This window comes from Pocillopora verrucosa, chromosome 4 (genome assembly GCF_036669915.1).
Source record: "Pocillopora verrucosa isolate sample1 chromosome 4, ASM3666991v2, whole genome shotgun sequence".
In the NCBI taxonomy this organism is placed as follows: Eukaryota; Metazoa; Cnidaria; class Anthozoa; order Scleractinia; family Pocilloporidae; genus Pocillopora; species Pocillopora verrucosa.
Genome location: NC_089315.1, coordinates 27,445,631 through 27,465,521, shown reverse-complemented (window position 1 = coordinate 27,465,521; position 19,891 = coordinate 27,445,631). Strand labels below are relative to the sequence as shown.

The following is a 19,891-nucleotide window of genomic DNA, read 5'->3' as shown; positions in this document are numbered from 1 at the left end:
CGAACAAAACGAATAGGAGCACTTTAATTTTTGTGTTTACCTTCTGCGCATGCGTTCGTGTTTGCGAGTTCTGAATGTTATGCAGGTTTGTCAAATCTATAGGTCCTCTGTAATGGTCCTCGTGTGTGCTCTCATTTATATGCCCATATGTTCCACGCAAGCTGGCTTATTTTTCAAGAAAATGTCTGCGTTGAACATAGGTTCTCTTTATACACGTGGCACTGTTCAGAGCGAGAAAACAAATATGTGTCTAAATCCTCAAAATGTATCACAACAACTCCGGAGGTGGGGATATTAAATTAATAATAATAAAAAATAATATGCTTCTCCCAATTCTCTATTTCAAAGGTTAAACGTGTAAGTATCATAACCTTTCTTTTGGTTGTTGGAAGGAGAATTAAGAGGAGGGGGATAGGCTAGGGAATCCTTGGTCTTGTTAAGAAGCTTCGACGAGACAAAGAATTTCATTCTCTTGGCTAATAAGCGTCATCCTCACCTCAGCACCGCGGTAAATATAACTTTCGTTTTTCACCAGATCTTTATCGTGTTCAATAGTAGCGTTATTCAGATCACACTTGTGTGTTCCAGACAGCTGTATTATCGTATGGAAGTTATAACTGACGCAGTTAGGTTCCAGGTAGCATTGCGCCATGCAGAGATCCTCGTCAAATACTTCAATAGTTCGAACCGTGTGATTCTCCAACCTGTAGCCAGGTTTAGGAAAACTGGTAAACTTCAAATTACGGCAGTTACCTGGTGAAATATTACGTTAAGTTAGAAAGTGGCTATGTAGTATTAAGCACATCTTTTGAAACTCGAAATCGAGAGCAGTGTTAGTGCTCAATTATTGCTTTGTTTTCCTTTTGTGTTTTTGCCACGAGAATAACACCAGTCAAGTGATTCTAATTTATACTCTGAGTAATCACTTCTATTTTCATCTTCCTTTGGAAGCGTTCAGCTATCGTTATCGTTTTGTTGCCAAAATCAATAAACAACTTTTTTGATATCTTGAGTGATTCGTGTTTATCAAGTGTTATATTGGTCGTTTCATTGTTACGCATCGAGAGAGAGAAATTCCCTGGATAAGGTTCAGAAATTGCAATGTTATAAGAGAAAGGTTAAGGAAGCACTTCTCCAAGTTTTAGGTCTTTTTTTTTCCCAAACTTAAGATATTCGTCGAAATGTTTTGCGTTAATTTACAGAGCCCAGTACGGAGCCTCCATGCTGGTGATTATCTTTGGTCCACCAACATGGCGGCCGGAAATAGTGAAGGACATCTGGAACTTACTTTTGCTATCTAGTCCACTGGTTATCTAAACTAAACCAAAAAACATGTACGAAAACACTTTTTCTAACAATCAATATTTAAAAAGGCTAAAAATCGCCTGGTAGGTCTATATTTTTCGACAAACGCGATCGGAGCTTTATGTCACGCAACCACCATAACTCTGAACTTCAAATAAATAAATAAATAAATAGAATCTTTATTAAGTCATAAGATAAATAATCACATATCCTATGTTACAACATTAAAAGAAGGTATATATATAAATTACAGAGAAAATCAAGATAAAAATTATAAGACTAGATTATGTTTAAAAATTAAGCGATTAACAAACGTGTTTTTGAACCTATCAGTGTTTATTTTAGGATGGTGACTTGTCTCTTTCCTCAGATTGTACTTGGTTAATTTCTTTTTTGGCATTATAGCTCTTAAAGGGTGTATTGTATTATTAAAAACATTCTTGAAGATACGCGTGTCCTGTTGAACTAACAATTCATAAACATTAATGTGATCGGATGTATACTTGCGCTTATAACATCGATCTAAGAAACATTGGATTGTTGTTAATTCGGAATTTACAGCGCCAAATACGGACAGCCCGTATAATATATTTGGTAGAACCAGATTTAGAAACAGATGGTCTATTTCGGCCTGATTGTACCCTTCTTTCCTTAAAGATCTTAAAATGAACAGGCACTTGTTTGCTTTAATTAGTTTTTCCCGAATATGTGTTATGAACCTACTGTCTTCCTGAAATGTTACCCCTAAAATAGTAAGCTCTTTTGTCTGTGGTATTCCAGACACCATCGGAAACTCTATTGTACAACCTTTCTTGCGGAAAATGATTTCCTTGCACTTAGATGGATTGCTACACATCCCATTACTTCTAGACCACTGGGAAAACTGATTAATCAGTGCGATAGAATTGTCATTATCACCTATCACAGGCGAGATAATGGTTGTATCATCTGCATATTTTACCAGCACGCTCTTATTGTCCAAGTGTATCTCTAAATCACTGAGAAAGACATTGAACAAGTGCGGCCCGCTGACACTTCCTTGGGTGGTACCTTTGTTGACACTTTTCCATTTTCCAATAAACCCATTTCTAATGACTCTCTGCTGCCTGTCTTCCAAAAAGCTTAGATACCAGTTAACTATAAAAGGATTTAGGGGGAGTTGCTTCAATTTGTGTGAGAGGAGATCGTGTTTCACACTATCAAAAGCCTTGCTGAAATCCATAGCGAATAGGCGTACCGCTTTGCACTCTGGGATATCAAGATATTGATTGACAGTATGTTGGATAGTCAGTAGAGCATTGGTACAGCTCCCTCCCTCTATGTATGCAAACTGTGAGATCCCAGAATGTTCATCGAAGGTCTCCCTTGCGTGTGTTCCTAAGACAGCTTTCTCAAAGCACCTTGCGATGACAGGTGTCACATTTATTCCGCGGAAGTCTGATATTCCCTTAGGTATATCAACCTTCGGCAAGGGGTACAGGTCTGACTTTTTCCAAGAGACAGGCCAGGCGTGTGTTCTAAGAGACAGATTCCAAATCCAGGTGATCACTGGAACGAATAGCTCGGCGTGGTCTTTCCATATAGTATACGGGATGCCATCTGGTCCGGTTGCTGTTTTCTTTATACGCATAAGAGAATTCAGGACTTGTCGCTCTGAGATTTCTGGGACTTCCTGATCTTCACTAATCTCCAGAGGTGTTGGCTTTCTGTAGGCGTGGTCAGTACATAGGTCACCAAAGTAGTCATTTAACGCGTTGAGTTCGTAGTGGCCAAGAGATAGAGAAATCACCGGCTTGCGGCGCTGAGATGTTTTATCCACTTTTTTCCACCAATCCCGAGTTCCAATAGAGGCGATAAAGTCCCTTCTGTTTCTGAAAATCACTTCAGAGATCCTTTTATTCATAACTTTAAGACGGTCTAGATTACTGAGTGATATGCGTGATTTGGCTCGTATCATCGATCGAACGAGCGGAGTCATCCAGCCCGGGTCTCTTGAAGACATGCGCACTGTTTTCAGAGGCATGCAGCTATCCAGGTGCCCTAGGATGGTATTTTCGAGCCTACCAACCACTTCATCGACATCAGTTTCCTGTATCATATCATCCCAGTTTTCCTTCGCCAACGCGATATACAGATCACGCTTTCTATGAGCCCTTTGGTCACGCACGTATACTTTACGGCGGATAGGTGGAAGCTTTATACCGGGTGGTAAAATAACTCCCATGTGATCCGTCTTGGAGAGCATGTGAAAGGGATAGCACTTTGAAAAGAGATCCGTGCGGTTCGTGAAACAGTTGTCCAAACAAGAATTCCCTCTGGTGGGGAAATTAACCAGAGCATTCCAACCAGACATTTCTTCGAAGCGTTTGATATCCAGATTGTTGACATCGCCACCGCACAACACAACTGTTTGTGGATGTTTGTCTAGTATATTATCCACGGTATTTACAAGATGATTCATTAGATCGATCTCTGCATAATTAAATTTTGGAGGATGATAAACTCCACATATTACAAATCGATGTCCCTTGGGAAGTCGCAGAGTTATACAAATTAATTCATAAAGACTAGAGCGGTAAACATCCTCTACTGCAAGATTGTTCCTGATGTATATAGCAATCCCACCCTTATTGCGCATATCTCTGCCATTCCATTTCCAATTCAAACTGCTTTGGTTTCCAAACCAAGCACGCTTTTATGCTGAAAATTTGAAAGCAGATACAAATTTAGACCCCCATATGTCTGATGAGGGTAAAAATTTTCGTGGCCCTGTATTTTTTGGATTTTCGAATTTGATGATGTCACGTGAAAATCAGCAATGAAGTTCGGAAATAACACGTGCTGTCATTGGTTGAAAGGGCGTGTTCTACCCGAGTACAGAACACGGAGCTGAGCTAAAGCTGTCACGCCATCTGCCAATTCGTACTATGTCTAGCCTTTTTCGTTAATTGGAAGTGAAATTTCGGAATAAGCGAGCCGGCAAGTAGCAACAGAAGAACCAAATAAAGGTTTGTAAACATGCCAAGCTCTGTAATTTGCACTATTCTAACGTGCGAGGAGACGAAAATCCTAACAAAGAAAACAAAATGGACATCCGAGCTTTGAAGGTTATCACGCCCAGTTAGATTATAAACTTACGGACGGTAATAAAAATCAAACAGAGCTGACACTCGTATAGTATATAAAGTTTAAATTCATGCAAATCATGAGCATGTCAGAGCAAAAGCGATCATGCTGAGGTCCATCGCTACTAGCTCATCATGACGATCTCCGGTCATCACAGTGCAGCCAAACCTCAGAAATAACATCAGCCGCCCTTCGAGTGAAGTGAACTAAGAGCTTGCTCTGATATCCTTCCGAATGCGTTGAGTGGAAGGCCACATCACTCACAGCAGCTGATATTTCGGCGCTGTCATCCCGAGCAATCTTCTTTTTCCTGTGAATTCGGCTATCGTTCATTCATAAAACACACGCCTTACGCAGTTTGTTTTCTAATTATCACGAGAAGAAACTTTGTTTTCACGAGCCACAATTCGGCCGGATTTCACTAAACATTTCACGTTCAGATTCCGTATTAAGACTAAGACACTTAAGGCAAAAGTGTCATATTCGGACCATCGAACTATTTCAGTTAGTGAACTATTGCAGATTGTAGGCATTGATAGTTTGTGAACTTAGATAGTTTGACATTTTTGGCAGCCTCAGTCTTGTTTAACAAATTAGTTCATTTGAATCACTCTAATGAGTATCCTGATTGTTTTGTTGTAGCCTGCTTTATGAGAGTATAGAGCATGCTGACGACACTGTTGTTCGCTCAGGAAGTACGGTTTGTTTTGAATATTGAAATTACTGCGTAGGGAATATAACGGATTTTTTATTTTAAAACAAATAAAGAAGCCTTGACTGTGCCCTGTTCTGTTATAAAGCACTTTGGAAGTGGCTTGAGCACTAAAGAATTGGAGAGAAACACTCGGCGCCTCCTGCGTACTTTACAAGAGAACAGAGCACAATAAAGGCTTCTCTATTTGTTTAATAATGGTCGAAAGTTTAAAGAACTAACCATGCTTAGAAGAAACCTCTGAGCATGATTAGTTTCTTTACAAAGTTTATTGTCGGCATATTTTCGCGGAGATTTTTAACCCGGTCAATTCATGCAAAACGTGTGTTGTGATGTCGTGAGTTTAGCCTTCGAGCATACGGCATACTGCGTAAATTATGAAAAACAAACCTAGAGAAAAACAAACTCGCTCACGTATAACTCTCGAGGTTATAAATTTTATGAACTCCCCGGTATGAAAAGCGATTAGGGCTAACTCTTTCAGCACTACTCAGGTCCTGGCTTTTTAACTCTAAAAATGTAACAAAAGTAGCGCGCATTAACAGTCACTAGAAGGCGAAACGCTGAACTTTTCCCTCCAGCATGTACATTTCAAGATTATAAATGAGTATAACAGAAACAATAAATCCTACTGTCGTCAACTGTCGTCTTTGTTAAGAAAATATTTTTGTCGAAATCACCTGTTTTTTTATTTCCCACAAACTTAGTTAGAACTTTCTTTCTAAGGTGGATCAGCCAGGTTTTACCATAGATAACATGTTTAGGCCAAATTTGATGCAATACTGTTTCCTTTTTTCAAATTTTTAAGTAGGTTTTGCGGAAGCAACATATTTCCACGAAACGTTATTTTTCCCGTTGTGACGAATTAGAAAGTTTCATTACAAGACTTGAAAAGTTTTACTGCTTCGTAAAGTTTTCATTCGAACAAGCCAAGCCATTTCAGTTGAGTTCGACGGAGCTCCTCGACTTCAAATACGAATAAAGGTCTGCCAGTTTTTAACTTATCCATTGCGCCCGATAAAAAAGTCGAACACGTTCTTGGGCTTCGTTGAAGATACAATAAATATATGTTTAAAGTAAACTTTCACTTTTAGATACATAGGCCATGTTCCCTAAAATTTTAGTTCGTTCGTGATCCTGTTACTTCAAAAAACTGGGTTACAAAATGACTTAAAAATACATACATAGGTACATAAAATACATAGGTTGTCTCATCAAATAATTTATTATATTTAATACTAGAAGAGAAGCTTGTACGGACATTTCAAGGTTCAGTGGTTGTCAATAAAAATAATTAAAAATCAATATGCTGGAAAAATTTGAAATTTTCTCAAACTATACCTTGTCCTTCTGGTATTAGGGAAGCCAAAACGACGAGAACGAAGCAGTAGAATACAAAGAACATGTTCTCAGAAAACACCCGTAAGTTATAATTCCAGAGAACGGCCACAGCGTGTTTTCAAACTTTAGGGAAACATCTGGCAAAATACGACAGCTGAAGAATCTGCGTTCAAATACTCCAATCCATGATTATTTGTGAGGTTCTCATTGGTTGTCATAACTGAATAAGATCCTCTGGGATGTAGTTGACTGGTGAAGCTCAATAACATATGCCTTATTGACCAAGCGTGAGGTCAACATGGCTTGATAATGCGTTTTGCGTTTCTGTGGACCGAGGCAAAGTCGACGTCCATAAAAACGAAAAAAAAAAAAAAACGCTGAAAAAAACAACGGGGCTAATATCCAGTCATCTTAACCGAACAAGCTTTATTACATGGATTTACAACAAGGATTTGGTACATGGCAAAAAGATTTCGCTTTAATAAGAATCAAGAGTGACTTATGACACTTCTGATACATTGGAAATTTACAGGCTACTATGGATCGTTGACCTCGCTTACGAGGTGAATTGCAACATGAAACATACCCCTAATTGGCTATTATAAGAGATCACCATTAGGTGCAGTTTTGACGAATTGCATTTCTGATCATGGCAAAGAAGGAAAAAATGTCAAAAGTGGTTGTTTGATTGTCTGACAACAGAGTCACAATCAGCTTGGCTATCTACTTATCTAGTTACATTGTAGTTCATGGTACTCGAGTTAATCCCTTCTAATACCACATCATAGGCAGTGGAGCAGGGGGGGGGGGGGGGGCAAGGGAGGCCACAGCCCCTCCGAGCGAAAATAAGGGGAAAGCTCAGGCCCCCCCCCTCCCTCCGCAGAAGTTTATGTATGTTTCAAAGCGCTCTGATCTGCCACCTCCGCACGTGCAATTTAAGATGCCATCACCACCTTCTTAACAAATAGAGAAGCCTTGACTGTGCTCTGTTCTGTTGTAAAGCACGCAGGAAGCGGCTAGAGCACGAAAGAAGTGTAGAGGGAAACACGAGACGTAGTCGAGTGTTTCTCCCTACTTCTTGAGTGCTCTAGCCGCTTCCTAAGTGCTTTACAACAGAACAGAGCACAGTCAAGGCTTCTCTATTTGTTTTATAATAAATAACTCGTTAAATTCCCTAAGCATTACTTTCAATTTTCAAAACAAACTTTATTTCCAAAGCGAACAAATTTCATGAAACTCGAGGTAAAGACTGAAGTAAGCTCAGTTGTGAATATGCCGCCCTTCCTCATTTTTTTTTTTCAGAAAAGAAGCCAGGTGTAACAAATTTCCGTCTACTTGATAGACGACCAGCGGAAAAACACGTCTTTACTTGGGAGCTGGTAATATTGCATTTCCTGAATAAACATTAACGTGTGAAGTAACATTATATTGACCGGTCTGTTATGAGTAGCAAAAAACGATTACATACCATTCTCAACACTGTATATTTGATAGAAGAACATATGTATCTTGCCAGAGGACTTGAAGAGTTTTTTCCTCACAACAAATGGACTGTTAATTCAGTGGAGCATTAAGTTTGATGGTAATTATCGACAATGCATCTTTGAAAAAAAATGCGAGTAATGGCAAAATGTTTCCTAGAAAATAAAGAGCCACAGGTTAACATCAGCTGGTGCCTTCATAGGCTGCAAGAAGCAGGAAACTTTGGTCATAAAGAGTTTTGGGTCACTTGGCTCGCAAGACTTCCTAGAATCATCACTGAACATTTTGACTGTTTGATTCGTTGTTTCATATCTATTTTCTCCATTTTATCAGGGAGTGTTTTACCATTGGGAAAAATGAAGCTGAATCCTGTGACAGGTCTAGTGTTGCTGTCTAAAGCAACATCTATTAGTGATGACAAACCCTCATTGGCTAATTTAGATACTGATTCAGATGAAGAAGATGGCCAAGGTATTGACCAAACATGGGGAAAGATCCAGGAATTTGACAGAGGGAGGGGGAGAGGGGAAGCATCCTTTGATTAAAAAAAAAATAAAATAAATATTTTTCTTTATGTTGGACCCTAACATATATAAGCAAAGGAATGATTCAGGCCAAGTGAATATATTTGTTAAGAAGTAATATGTGATCCCACATTTCAAGAAGCTTTCTTTCAAAAATTTGTCAGATCTGATGGAGAGGGATCTGAACCCCACTCATCCTACACCCCTGGATCTACCACTGAAACAGGACCTTGAATACCATGATTTTGTCAATAATAAAGATCTGTCCCAGCTAAAACTGAGAAGTGCTAGTGATCATCAGATGATGTTCTTTCCTTTGTTTTCAATTCCTCACCAGGTCATATAAAACCACACTTTCATAATCGCTGCAAGGTTTTTGAGCTGTATCTATGTGACAGCTATGGTAAAGTCTGTTTGATTTACAAAGACATCAAAGCTGGTGGGTGAAGTTGGACAGTTCAAATAAAATCATAGATTTTTCCAAGCTGCCAAATGGTTGACATAGATGTTGTGGTCCAATTTATCTTTGGTTCAAATTTTGTTTTCTTTTGTTTTTGGGTATTGTAATGTATGATTACAAGTTTGAAACAAAGGAAAATAAAATTTGAACCAAGGATAAAATTGAATCAAAACATAGACATTCTTTTATATCAGCTAAGTTCTTGGTATTAGAATATCCTTCATTTTTTCTGTCTCTTCTCTGCAAGTTTGCTAGTTCTCAAAATTAGAGGATTTTTGGTATGTGCCCAAAATAGAGAAGAAAGAACTTGTCAATGCTCATCACAATGTCCTCTTTTCTCAGGAGTAACAACAGGACAACCTCAGATCTGGTTTCTTGATCGGTCACTGGAATGGTGGTATCTTGCTTCATCTTTCACTGATTATTTCAGAATGATGATAGTACATCTTGGCATTCCTCTCTGGCAATATTTTTTTACTGCAACAGGTCTAAGTCCAGAAACAAAGGTAGGCATAACTTAATTTGTGATTTTGCAACAAGTTAATCAATCATCTATTATTGACTTAAGATTAATGCACTGGATTGGATGGTCCTGGTTTGAGCCCATGGACTGAGTGGTAAATGTGATGTGTTGTTGGGAAAGACTGTTGACACCAGAAGTTCTGATTCTCTCAACTTTGAAGTTTATGATAAATGTGTACTAGAAACAGTTCAGAAAAATTTTGGAAGAGCACAGAGGTTACTTCCATTAGGCCAGCATTCATTCAAGGAAGAGCAACTTGCAATGAAGTTTTGAGAGCAGACTCTCTCTTTTGGTGTTCATGGTTTTTGCAGTTAAAAGGTTCCTTATTTATTTCTTAGGGTTGGTATCTCTGCAGAAACTTGGTGGAAACTAATAGCAAATCATTTCTTCTGTTTACAGCAATGGTTCAATCTCTATGCACCAACTAGATTAGCCATTGACATGGCCAATGTGGAACAAAAGGCCCAACAGATGCCAAATTCAAAAGAAAGAAATAAGTCTGCTACAAATCTTCCTTTCAACTCATTAGATGTAAACAGACTCTTTAGAGGTAAAACGGACAATGGAAAGAGTAAGCTATCCCAGGCAAAGAAACCACCTCTGGGAAAGACTCAAAACTCAAGTCAGGGTCGACAGGGGCAGTCTGGTAGATCAGCACCAAGATGAAAACAGCATCTTTTAAATTTCTCCACTTTGTGAGATGTGGTTACCATAGCTGTGTTATAAGACTGAGGTACAGCTCTTTATCTTAAAGTGCACTTTGATGTGTGTTTCATGAACAGCAAAGGCACAACTTTTGTCTGAAAAAGCAGCAAAGGAATAAATTACTGGAAACTAACTTACTGGAAGTCAAGGTTATCTATTGCTTTTGAAAATATCAAAAATGAAAATGGATTTATTTTGTAAATGATATTGTAAATCACCACCTTCCCCAATCTCAAATTTGTACTGGAGATGGAAAAGCAAAACAGTTTTGAACAGGGTTCTATCAACATAATAATATTACAAAGAAATGTTGATGTGTTGATAGTTCTGTCACTGATCAAATCCCTTCCAGCTTCCATTTCTTAAGGGGATGTAAACTGCAGCCCCCCCTCTTAATTGGAGCAAATGAGTACTTTACCCTTTAACTCCTAGAAGTGATGGACATGTAACTTCTCCCAGTAAAATCCACCCATTATCCATGAAACAGGTACTAAGAATACTCACACTCATCAGGTGAAAGTTTTTATCCTGATCTAACACCAAATTCTTGTAATTTATTAACAAGGAAATGTTTAGCAGCTAGAGCAAAGAATTGACAATCACATCTTGGAAGTTAAAGGGTTAAAGTTTCACTGATTAAGTATTTTGTTCAAATTCAATAAACTATAAGTCATATGAATGTAAGTCTCCAGGATATAATGGTATTTACCAGCTGCACATTTGTGCTTCATGTATAGTTTGCATAGTACTAATATTTAAATAAAAGCTAAAATTTGATATATCCAATTAAACACTTCACTACAGTGTAAGTCTCTATCTTTGGCAAACACAATATTAGAAATCTGATGCAAAATAAATAAGATTACAAGATTGTTGAAAAGTTTATAAAAAATTAATAGAGGAAATATGAAAATACTCTGCATTATGCATGGACAGCCTAAAATCATGGAAACATGTATGATTAATTCTCATCACAAGTTCCAACCCTGTTTTCTACTTGCAGCATAAAGCTATATGCAGGCTTTTGGATCTCAAATATGTCTAAATTCAGGGGTGTGTTCTGGCACAGCCCTGGTGCCACAGGTGACTAACTTTGTCAAAGATAAAAGCACCTAGCTGGGAACCTGGGATCTTTAAGATAAGAACCTTTACCAATACTGTGATTCTTCTGAGAATACAGCTTTGAAAATGGACAGATCATTGACCCTCACACTGACTGTTACCACCAATTCTTTCTTTCTGAAAATTAAACAAAACTGACAAGGAAAGACACTAATTAAATACTTCTTTAAATAGACTTCTTCAATTCTGTCTTAAGCTATCACTCTGATTGTGATGCTTCACTTGATGATGGTGACGATGATGATAACATGTCCTCTGAATCAGATAGTCTATCACAGAGTTCAGCAATCTTTTTTCTTGAACTTGCTTGAGCTTTTTTCCTTGGACTTTTCCTTTAAGACAAGAATAAATATTGCTTATTGTTACAAGAAGCAGGAGCCTTGTTCTTCAACTCTCAAGATCTGATTCAAGTTAGAATTCTACCTTTTGGTTACTATACATTTCCTTGTAAATTAATTAACTAAAGAGACCTTGGTACTATAGCAACTGAAGATAACACACTCTTGCTGACAAATTAAATTACTCTTATCCCTAAGTAGCTGGATGATGCAGTGAAAGTACAAGGAAAAGAGACAAGAAGACACTGATTTTATCAATGAAAATTACTTATTTCAAAAGTTCCAGTCTTTCTCGTTAGAGAGCATTTGAATTGATAGAACTCTATTGTACAGAAAAAAATAACAAGAACTTGACCCTTTTACTCCCAAGATCTTATTTGTTTTGTTTAACTTCTTACTTTCTGTTTTATAATTCTTATGATGTTAGTTCTGAGAATTTGGTATTGGATGAACTAATACATATTATCCTCTAATTGATATATATAATTTTTTTTTTAATTCTCATCACTTGTTTGCTTGATATTGTAAGGAGAAATTCTGTCTTGATCACTCATAGGAGTGAGAGGGTTATCAAACATATCTACCTTGTGCGCCATGTTATAATATCACTGTTACTTGACGATAGCTCATCTGAACTGTTGTTGATTTGATGTGAGCTATCTGATAGTTCATTGGTTGGTACGGGTGAATCCCTATCCCCGTCAGTGGAAACTGATAATGATGATGATTTGTGTCCAGATGCCAGGCCTGATTCAGAATCAGATAAATTCTCATTGTCATTCTCTTCTTCTTAATGAGACAAAAAGCCCTGTGATTCGTCAGTATACTTGACTGTTCTATTTAAGTAAAAAGTACAGTCAAGGATTATAAAGGGAAGATGGCTCTGCAGCCAATGCTAAATTCAAATAAGGCTCTTGTTTTCTGAAGGTAACTGATCTTCTTGCTAGCTGTTTTGCCCTCTTAAAATTTAATTGTAAAGGAATTTCAGAGTTATGGGTAACCCAGTCTCCTATATCTAGAATGGCTGTGAAGGAGAGTGGAGGTAACTTATCTTCTCGCTAGCTGTTGTGCCCTCTTGAAAATGATTAATTTCCAAGGAATTTCCGAGTTCTAGGTAACCCAGTCTCTTAAGTCCTAAGAGGGACTGCAAAGCTGCAAAGGATACTGCAGTCTCCTTTGTTACCTCCAGCTGGAGGTAACTTCTAGCTACAGTAGCTGTTGTGCTTCTTTGAAAGTTACTAATTGCAAAGGAATTTCATTGGGACTCACCACCCAAGTCTCAACACCCATTTTTCTATTTTTCAAACTCAAACCTCCTGTCATAACCAGAGCTCTGAAATCTACAAAACAACTTTTAACAGCGAAAAATCACTTTATTGACTTAAATCAACTATAGTTATTAACATGTTACCATAATGACTTAAAGTAAGGTTATGAGTAAGTACTATTTGATCAACACTAAAACTGAGAGATCCTTTCTGTAACTCTCACAAAGCTTTCCTCCAAGGTTTTTGTGCATTTGGAAGCAAGAAAAATTTTCTAGATAATTGATTTCTAGTCGTTATCAGGCACAAACGTCCTTTCTTTATGCCAAGTATAGCATTCTCCCTTACTTTAGTAAAAGAGTTCAAGAGCCTCCTGAAAAGTTATTCTAGACTTTGGCAGAAAAAATGACTATCTAAAAAGTGAATAAAGTTTAGCGTAATTTGAACGTGCCATCACATGAAGTATTTAAAAGCGCTAGTATCCTGATTAATGGCAAATGAATCAGATCCGAATTGATTCAGTCTGATAACTGAGACGGCTCCCACGCTTAAATAGGCGCCCTCCCCCAAGTAAGCGCTTACTAGGCCTTTCTCGTTTGCACTCAGCAACATTTGAGCTACTTTTAGCGTCTGGAGCAATTTTTTTGCTGTTCTAGCAAACTCGAGCAATTTTTGCCTTTCTGAGAATGTTTTTAACATAATCAAGGTTTAGAGCACATATCAAACACGAAAAAAACTTCACATAACCTATTACTTGACATCGTTTCGCAGGCCTATTGCGATCCTTATCTGATATAATTAGAACGGATAATTGGCTGAAATGAAGCCCAAAAAATCCATCTTCGTTTCTTTATTTTCCAGAGTATTGTTAAATTACACCCATATTTGGAAGTAACTTCTTAAAGCTAAGTTTCAAGCTATATTTCTTTGCTGATATTAGGAATTATTGTGTAGAACGAAAAATAAAGCTTTTAATTACTGTCTACAAACAAAATTTCAAGAAATTTAAGTAGCATTTTTATTAATATAAGCAATTTTTAAGCAACTTTTTGACATTCCGGAGAGCAACTTTTCAACATTTTGCGAGCACATTTAGGACAGGCCTGGCATCTGCTCCCTTGCCTATAAAATCAATTTGTATTGCCACTTTACAAAAAACTTTTTAAGCTTCAGCTACAGTGGAATTAGTACAGCTTAACAGATTCCTTACGAGCGCCCTCCCTCGATTAAGCGTCCTCAGCCTTCCGATAAGCGCCCCTCCTTTTATCCGAAATTTTAAGTAAGCGCCTGGCAGATGCTTATTCGAGGAAATACAGTTATTGAAATGTATATGGAGAACCAACTTAACAAATTTTTTTTTTGTGCAAAATACGAACAAGTGCAAATTCTTTACCTGTTTATTTATTGGCAAATTGGAAACTGTATTTGCATTAAGGACACGTTTAAGCGAAAGTAGTTTACCACTAAACGTTAAAAAAGTGTCGTCATGTGCTCTTCATTGGAAAAATGTGATGTTTACCCAGCCATGACCAGCGCTATTATAGCAACATTCATTACACTGACTTGTTCCATTGTTAAAAGAACCTCCCCCTCCCCCACAGGAAATATGTTCATTAGCCCCACCACTTCCCCCAGAATAACCTCCACCTCCGCCCGGTCCCTTCCCTCCTCGACAAAAACCACCGCCACCTCCAAACCCACCCCAATACACTCCACCCACTCCTCCTTGATGATATCCGAAAGCTTTTTGCCCCTTTGAAACGTGTCCATTTGTGTGGAAGCCGCCGCCGCCGCCGCCTATAATACAATAAAAAAGTGGTCAGTGGTTCTCTTACAAATAGCACCTATAAATTTAAGTTATTGCGATCAAACAACAATTCCAGTGTTTCGCAACGAGGTTTATTTCTTGGTTTTTTGAGGCTTAATTATTGCATGGATATTGTTAATGAAAAGCTTGTGAGGACAAGTCAGCTTTAGGGTTAGCTTCGACTCTCTCTTTAGTGTTTCTATTTAATCCAGGTTCAATATTAGCGAATAAGAAGCTGTCATCTGTTTCGACGTCTTCTCCTGCCGTATATTCGCGGATCGCTATAGAGAATTGGAAAAATGTGCAGGAAATTCAAAAAAGGAAAAAGCCAAATCTGACAGAATTTTAACTGCTTGCATGAGGCGTTTCCAAAGTATTATGAAAGGAAAACTTAAAAATAATTTCGATAGCTATTGATTTAATAAATCATTCGAAATCTGATTATTAGCGACTTACTCTCTCATTTGGTTGAAGATCCTGAAGGATGGCATTGGAATGCAACGAAAATCTTAGTATTTGTAAAAAGAAAATTCTCCACCTACCAGAAAGCCAACCATTTGTAGGTCCTCCATGTCCGTTGCTTCCCCCCGAACCCAATGGCGAGTTGTCCCCTGCATTCCCTGTGGTGCTTGTGGATGCATCACATCTCAGATGTTGTTCTGACATATTTTTAATTCCTCCTCCACCTCCAGCTATTATCAAAGGCGTGTTGTCTTCTTTCACTACAAATGTACCTCCTCCGCCTCCAGCAGTTTGTTTGTCGTGATCTCCTCTTTTCCCTTTTTGACCAACAAGGACATGTATGATCTCATCTTTTGTCAAATTAAAGTTTCCAATCATCCGTGCCCCTCTTCCTCCGTTCTTGATGATACTGTCCTCACCGTATCCCCCGGAAGCTCCTATTGCTTCTATTCTATATTCACCAGTATGTGGCACAGTCCACTGTTGAATACCGCTGGACACTGCAACTTGTCCGTCATGATCCTGACCTGTGTAGTAACTACCAATCGACTCTGAACCTTTCCTTCCACTCTTACCAAGATTTGTAAACACAGCTGTAAACCCTGTACAATAAACACAAAATAAAAGGGAGAATTTTGATACTGGTAAGAATTTGCCAAAAATGTAGTAGGAATTGTTTAAAATGCCCACTACCACTTAGGAAAAAGATTCCTGAAAATTCGACAGAAATTTTTCTGAGATGAAACTGGGCGACGAAGCTTATCGTAAAGCACCATCGTGAGGATGAACACCACGTTACCGGAACGAACTACACGCTTGTTTACCTCTCCGCCAAGCATAGGATGGTTGAAGTGAAAGACAAAATTTGGGAAACAGTTACCTGTGCGGTTCGTTCCATTTCCGTGAAACCCATCTTTACACGTGCAGCTGTGAGATCCCAAGGTATTTTTACATTTAGCATTCACATCACAGGTGTGTGTTTCGTCAGTGCATTCGTCCAAATCTAGAACATTATAGAAGAAATTTCATGGAAATGAAACCTTTTTTTTATGTTTCTGTCTTGTGTTTTGTTAATGTTTGTTATTCTTGATTTATTTTTATCTTAGAGTCACCTCAGAAAAGTAAGGTGAGATAAGAAAGCATAATGTGTTACGAACAGCTACCTGTGCAGTTAGTTCCATTTCCATGAAATCCATCTTTACACGAACACTTGTAAGATCCCAAGGTATTGTTACAATCAGCATTTACATCACAGTTGTGTGTTCCGTCAGAGCATTCGTCCAAATCTAAAACATTAAAAAAGAAGTATCATTTAAATGAAACCTGTTTTTTTGTTTTTTCTTCTGTTTTGTTAATGTTTGTTTGTTTGTATTTCTTGATTTGTTTTTATTTTAAAGTCAACTCCGAAAAGTAAGGTGAGATAAGATAGCATGATCTGTTACAAACAGTTACCTGTGCAGTTAGTTCCATTTCCATGAAATCCATGTTTGCACGTGCACTTGTAAGATCCCAAGGTATTGTTACACTCAGCATCCTTATCACAACTGTGTGTTCCGTCAGTACATTCGTTTAAGTCTAGAACATTAAGAAAGAAGCATCATTTAAATGAAACCTATTTTTTATGCTTTATCTTGTGTTTTGTTTTGTTATGGTTTGTATTCAATTCATAAAACTGGGAGGGTGAAATAAAAAAGCATGATAGGTTAAAATCAGTAACCTGTGCAATTGTTTTCATTCTCTTGAAATCCATATTTACACGTGTGGTTGTAAGATCTCAGGGTATTGTTACACTCAGCATTTACATCAGAGCTATTTGTTTCTTTACAAGAATCATCTATGTCGTAGAAAACAAAGTGAGCATCACAATTATGCCAAGGTTGTTGTTTCAACGCTTATGTTAACGTTTCTTGTTGTCAGATAAGAATACTTACCAGTACAGTTTGTCTCAATTTCTTGATATCCCTCCTTACGCCTGCAGATATACGATCCGATGATGTTATTGCATGTCGTATTGCCTTCGCAGCTGTGTTTCTTGGTGATACACTCATCTATATCTAAATGAAAATCAGACAAAATAATAATAATGATAATGACGACGATAAAAAAATAAAAGAGAGAGCGGAGATTGGAGAACTTAATGCTTTTCATCGTCTCGGTGATAAATTTAACGAATGATGGTATCATCTCTGACCTTGGCACAGAATTTGTATCCAGTTTTACTGACATCCGCTTCAGCAGTTGTTCATGGTAAAAAATGGTAAAAGAAAAAACAAATTTATCATCTTACTAACTGGAAACAAATTGCAGAGGATTGCTCACCTTCACCACAATCATGGCCTTCAAATCCAGATCCAAGAACACATAAACACTGATAATCTCTGTCTGTAAACCCAGCTTGGCATGTTGCATTATTCTTGCAAGGATTTCTGGCACAAGCATTCTTACGAACAAAACGAATAGGAGCACTTTAATTTTTGTGTTTACCTTCTGCGCATGCGTTCGTGTTTGCGAGTTCTGAATGTTATGCAGGTTTGTCAAATCTATACGTCCTCTGTAATGGTCCTCGTGTGTGCTCTCAATTATATGCCCATATGTTCCACGCAAGCTGGCTTATTTTTCAAGCAAATGTCTGCGTTGAACATAGGTTCTCTTTATACACGTGGCACTGTTCAGAGCGAGAAAAAAAATGTGTCTAAATCCTCAAAATGTATCACAAAAACTCTGGAGGTAGGGATATTAAATTAATAATAATAAAAAATAATATGCTTCTCCCAATTCTCTATTTCAAAGGTTAAACGTGTAAGTATCATAACCTTTCTTTTGGTTGTTGGAGGGAGAATTAAGTGGAGGGGGATAGGCTAGGGAATCCTTGGTCTTGTTAAGAAGCTTCGACGAGACAAAGAACTTCATTCTCTTGGCTAATAAGCGTCATCCTCACCTCAGCACCGCGGTAAATATAACTTTCGTTTTTCACCAGATCTTTATCGTGTTCAATAGTAGCGTTATTCAGATCACACTTGTGTGTTCCAGACAGCTGTGTTATCGTATGGAAGTTATAACTGACGCAGTTAGGTTCTAGGTAGCATTGCACCTTGCAGAGATCCTCGTCGAATACTTCAATAGTTCGAACCGTGTGATTCTCCAACCTGTAGCCAGGTTTAGGAAAACTGGTAAACTTCAAATTACGGCAGTTACCTGGTGAAATATTACGTTAAGTTAGAAAGTGGCTATGTAGTATTGAGCACATCTTTTGAAACTCGAAATCGAGAGCAGTGTTAGTGCTCAATTATTGCTTTGTTTTCCTTTTGTGTTTTTGCCACGAGAATAACACCAGTCGAGTGATTCTAATTTATACTCTGATTAATCACTTCTATTTTTATCTTCCTTCAGAAGCGTTCAGCTATCGTGATCAATTGTTGCCAAAATCAATAGACAACTTTTTTGATATCTAGAGTGACTCGTGTTTATCAAGTGTTATATTGATCGTTTTCATTGTTACACATTGAGAGAGAGAAATTCAGTGGATAAGGTTCAGAAATTGCAGTGTTATAGGAGAAAGGTTAAGGAAGCACTTCTTCAAGTTTTAGGTCTCTTTGTTTTCCCAAACTTAAGATGTTCGTCGAAATGTTTGGCGCAAAGTTACAGAGTCAAGTATGGAGCCGCCATGCTGGTGATTATCTTTGGTCCACCAACATGGCGGCCGGAAATAGTGGAGGACTTCTGGAACTTACTTTGGCTATCTAGCCCACTGATTATCTAAACTAAACCAAAAAACATGTAAGAAAACACTTTTCCTAACAATTAATATGAAAAAAGGCTGAAAATCACCAGATAGGTCTATAAACGCAATCGGAGCTTTATGTCACGCAACCACCATAACTCTGAACTACAAACTGCTTTGGTTTCCAAACCAAGCACGCTTTTGTGTTAAAAATTTGAAAACAGATACAAATTTAGACCCCCATATGCCTGATGAAGATAAAAATTTTCGTTGCCCTGTATTTTTGGATTTTCGAATTTGATGATGTCACGTGAAAATCAGCAATGAAGTTCGGAAATAACACGCGCTGTCATTGGTTGAAAGGGCGTGTTCTACCAGAGTATAGAGCACGGAGCTGAGCCAAAGCTGTCACGTCATCTGCCAATTTGTATTTTGTCTACCCTTTTTTCGTTTCTTGGAAATGAAATTTCGGAATAAGCGAGCCGGCAAGTAGCAACAGAAGAACCAAATAAGGGTTTGTAAACATGCCAAGCTCTGTAATTTGCACTAGTTTAACGTGTGAGGAGACGAAAATCCTGGCAAAGAAAACAAAATGGACAATCCGAGTTTTGAAGGTTTTCACGCTCATTTAGATTATAAACTTACGTAAGGTAATAAAAATCAAACACAGCTGACACTCGTATAGTATATAAAGTTTAAATTCATGCAGATCATGAGCATGTCAGAGCAACAGCGATCATGCTGAGGTCCATCGCGACTGGGTTATCATGGCGATCTCCGGTCATTACAGTGTAGCAAACCTCAGAAATAACATCGGTCGCCCTTCGAGTGAACTGAACTAAGAGCTTGCTCTGATATCCTTCCCGATGCGTTGAGTGGGCCACATCACTCACAGCAGTTCAGAATCTGTATTAAGACTAAAACACTTAAGGCAAAAGTGTTATATTCGGCCCACCGAACTATTTCAGTTTGTAAACTATTGCAGATTGTAGGCGTTG

At 38.0% G+C, this 19,891-nt stretch overlaps 2 protein-coding genes across 2 annotated transcripts in view; one reads left to right on the top strand and one right to left on the bottom strand.

The window, feature by feature from the left end:
• Window positions 1-6,917: 6,917 nt before the first annotated feature.
• On the top strand, window positions 6,918-10,139 carry LOC136280408 (tubulin polyglutamylase complex subunit 2-like). The gene is made up of 7 exons (XM_066165433.1): window positions 6,918-6,939; window positions 7,787-7,863; window positions 7,979-8,066; window positions 8,300-8,437; window positions 8,828-8,929; window positions 9,293-9,456; window positions 9,873-10,139. Exons 1-7 carry the CDS (start codon window positions 6,918-6,920, stop codon window positions 10,137-10,139), a joined length of 858 nt encoding a protein of 285 aa, XP_066021530.1.
• Window positions 10,140-14,398: 4,259 nt separating this feature from the next.
• The window catches only part of LOC136280220 (uncharacterized), a 7,105-nt gene continuing 1,612 nt past the window's right edge, over window positions 14,399-19,891 (bottom strand). Inside the window, exons 2-10 of the mRNA XM_066165104.1 lie at window positions 18,111-18,367; window positions 17,492-17,612; window positions 17,104-17,226; window positions 16,890-17,006; window positions 16,625-16,747; window positions 16,336-16,458; window positions 16,053-16,175; window positions 15,253-15,774; window positions 14,399-14,700 (exon numbers count right to left, since the gene is read on the bottom strand). Of these exons, the coding sequence (XP_066021201.1) occupies window positions 14,399-14,700; window positions 15,253-15,774; window positions 16,053-16,175; window positions 16,336-16,458; window positions 16,625-16,747; window positions 16,890-17,006; window positions 17,104-17,226; window positions 17,492-17,612; window positions 18,111-18,367 (1,811 nt within the window). The remainder of the gene's footprint in view (window positions 14,701-15,252; window positions 15,775-16,052; window positions 16,176-16,335; window positions 16,459-16,624; window positions 16,748-16,889; window positions 17,007-17,103; window positions 17,227-17,491; window positions 17,613-18,110; window positions 18,368-19,891) is intronic.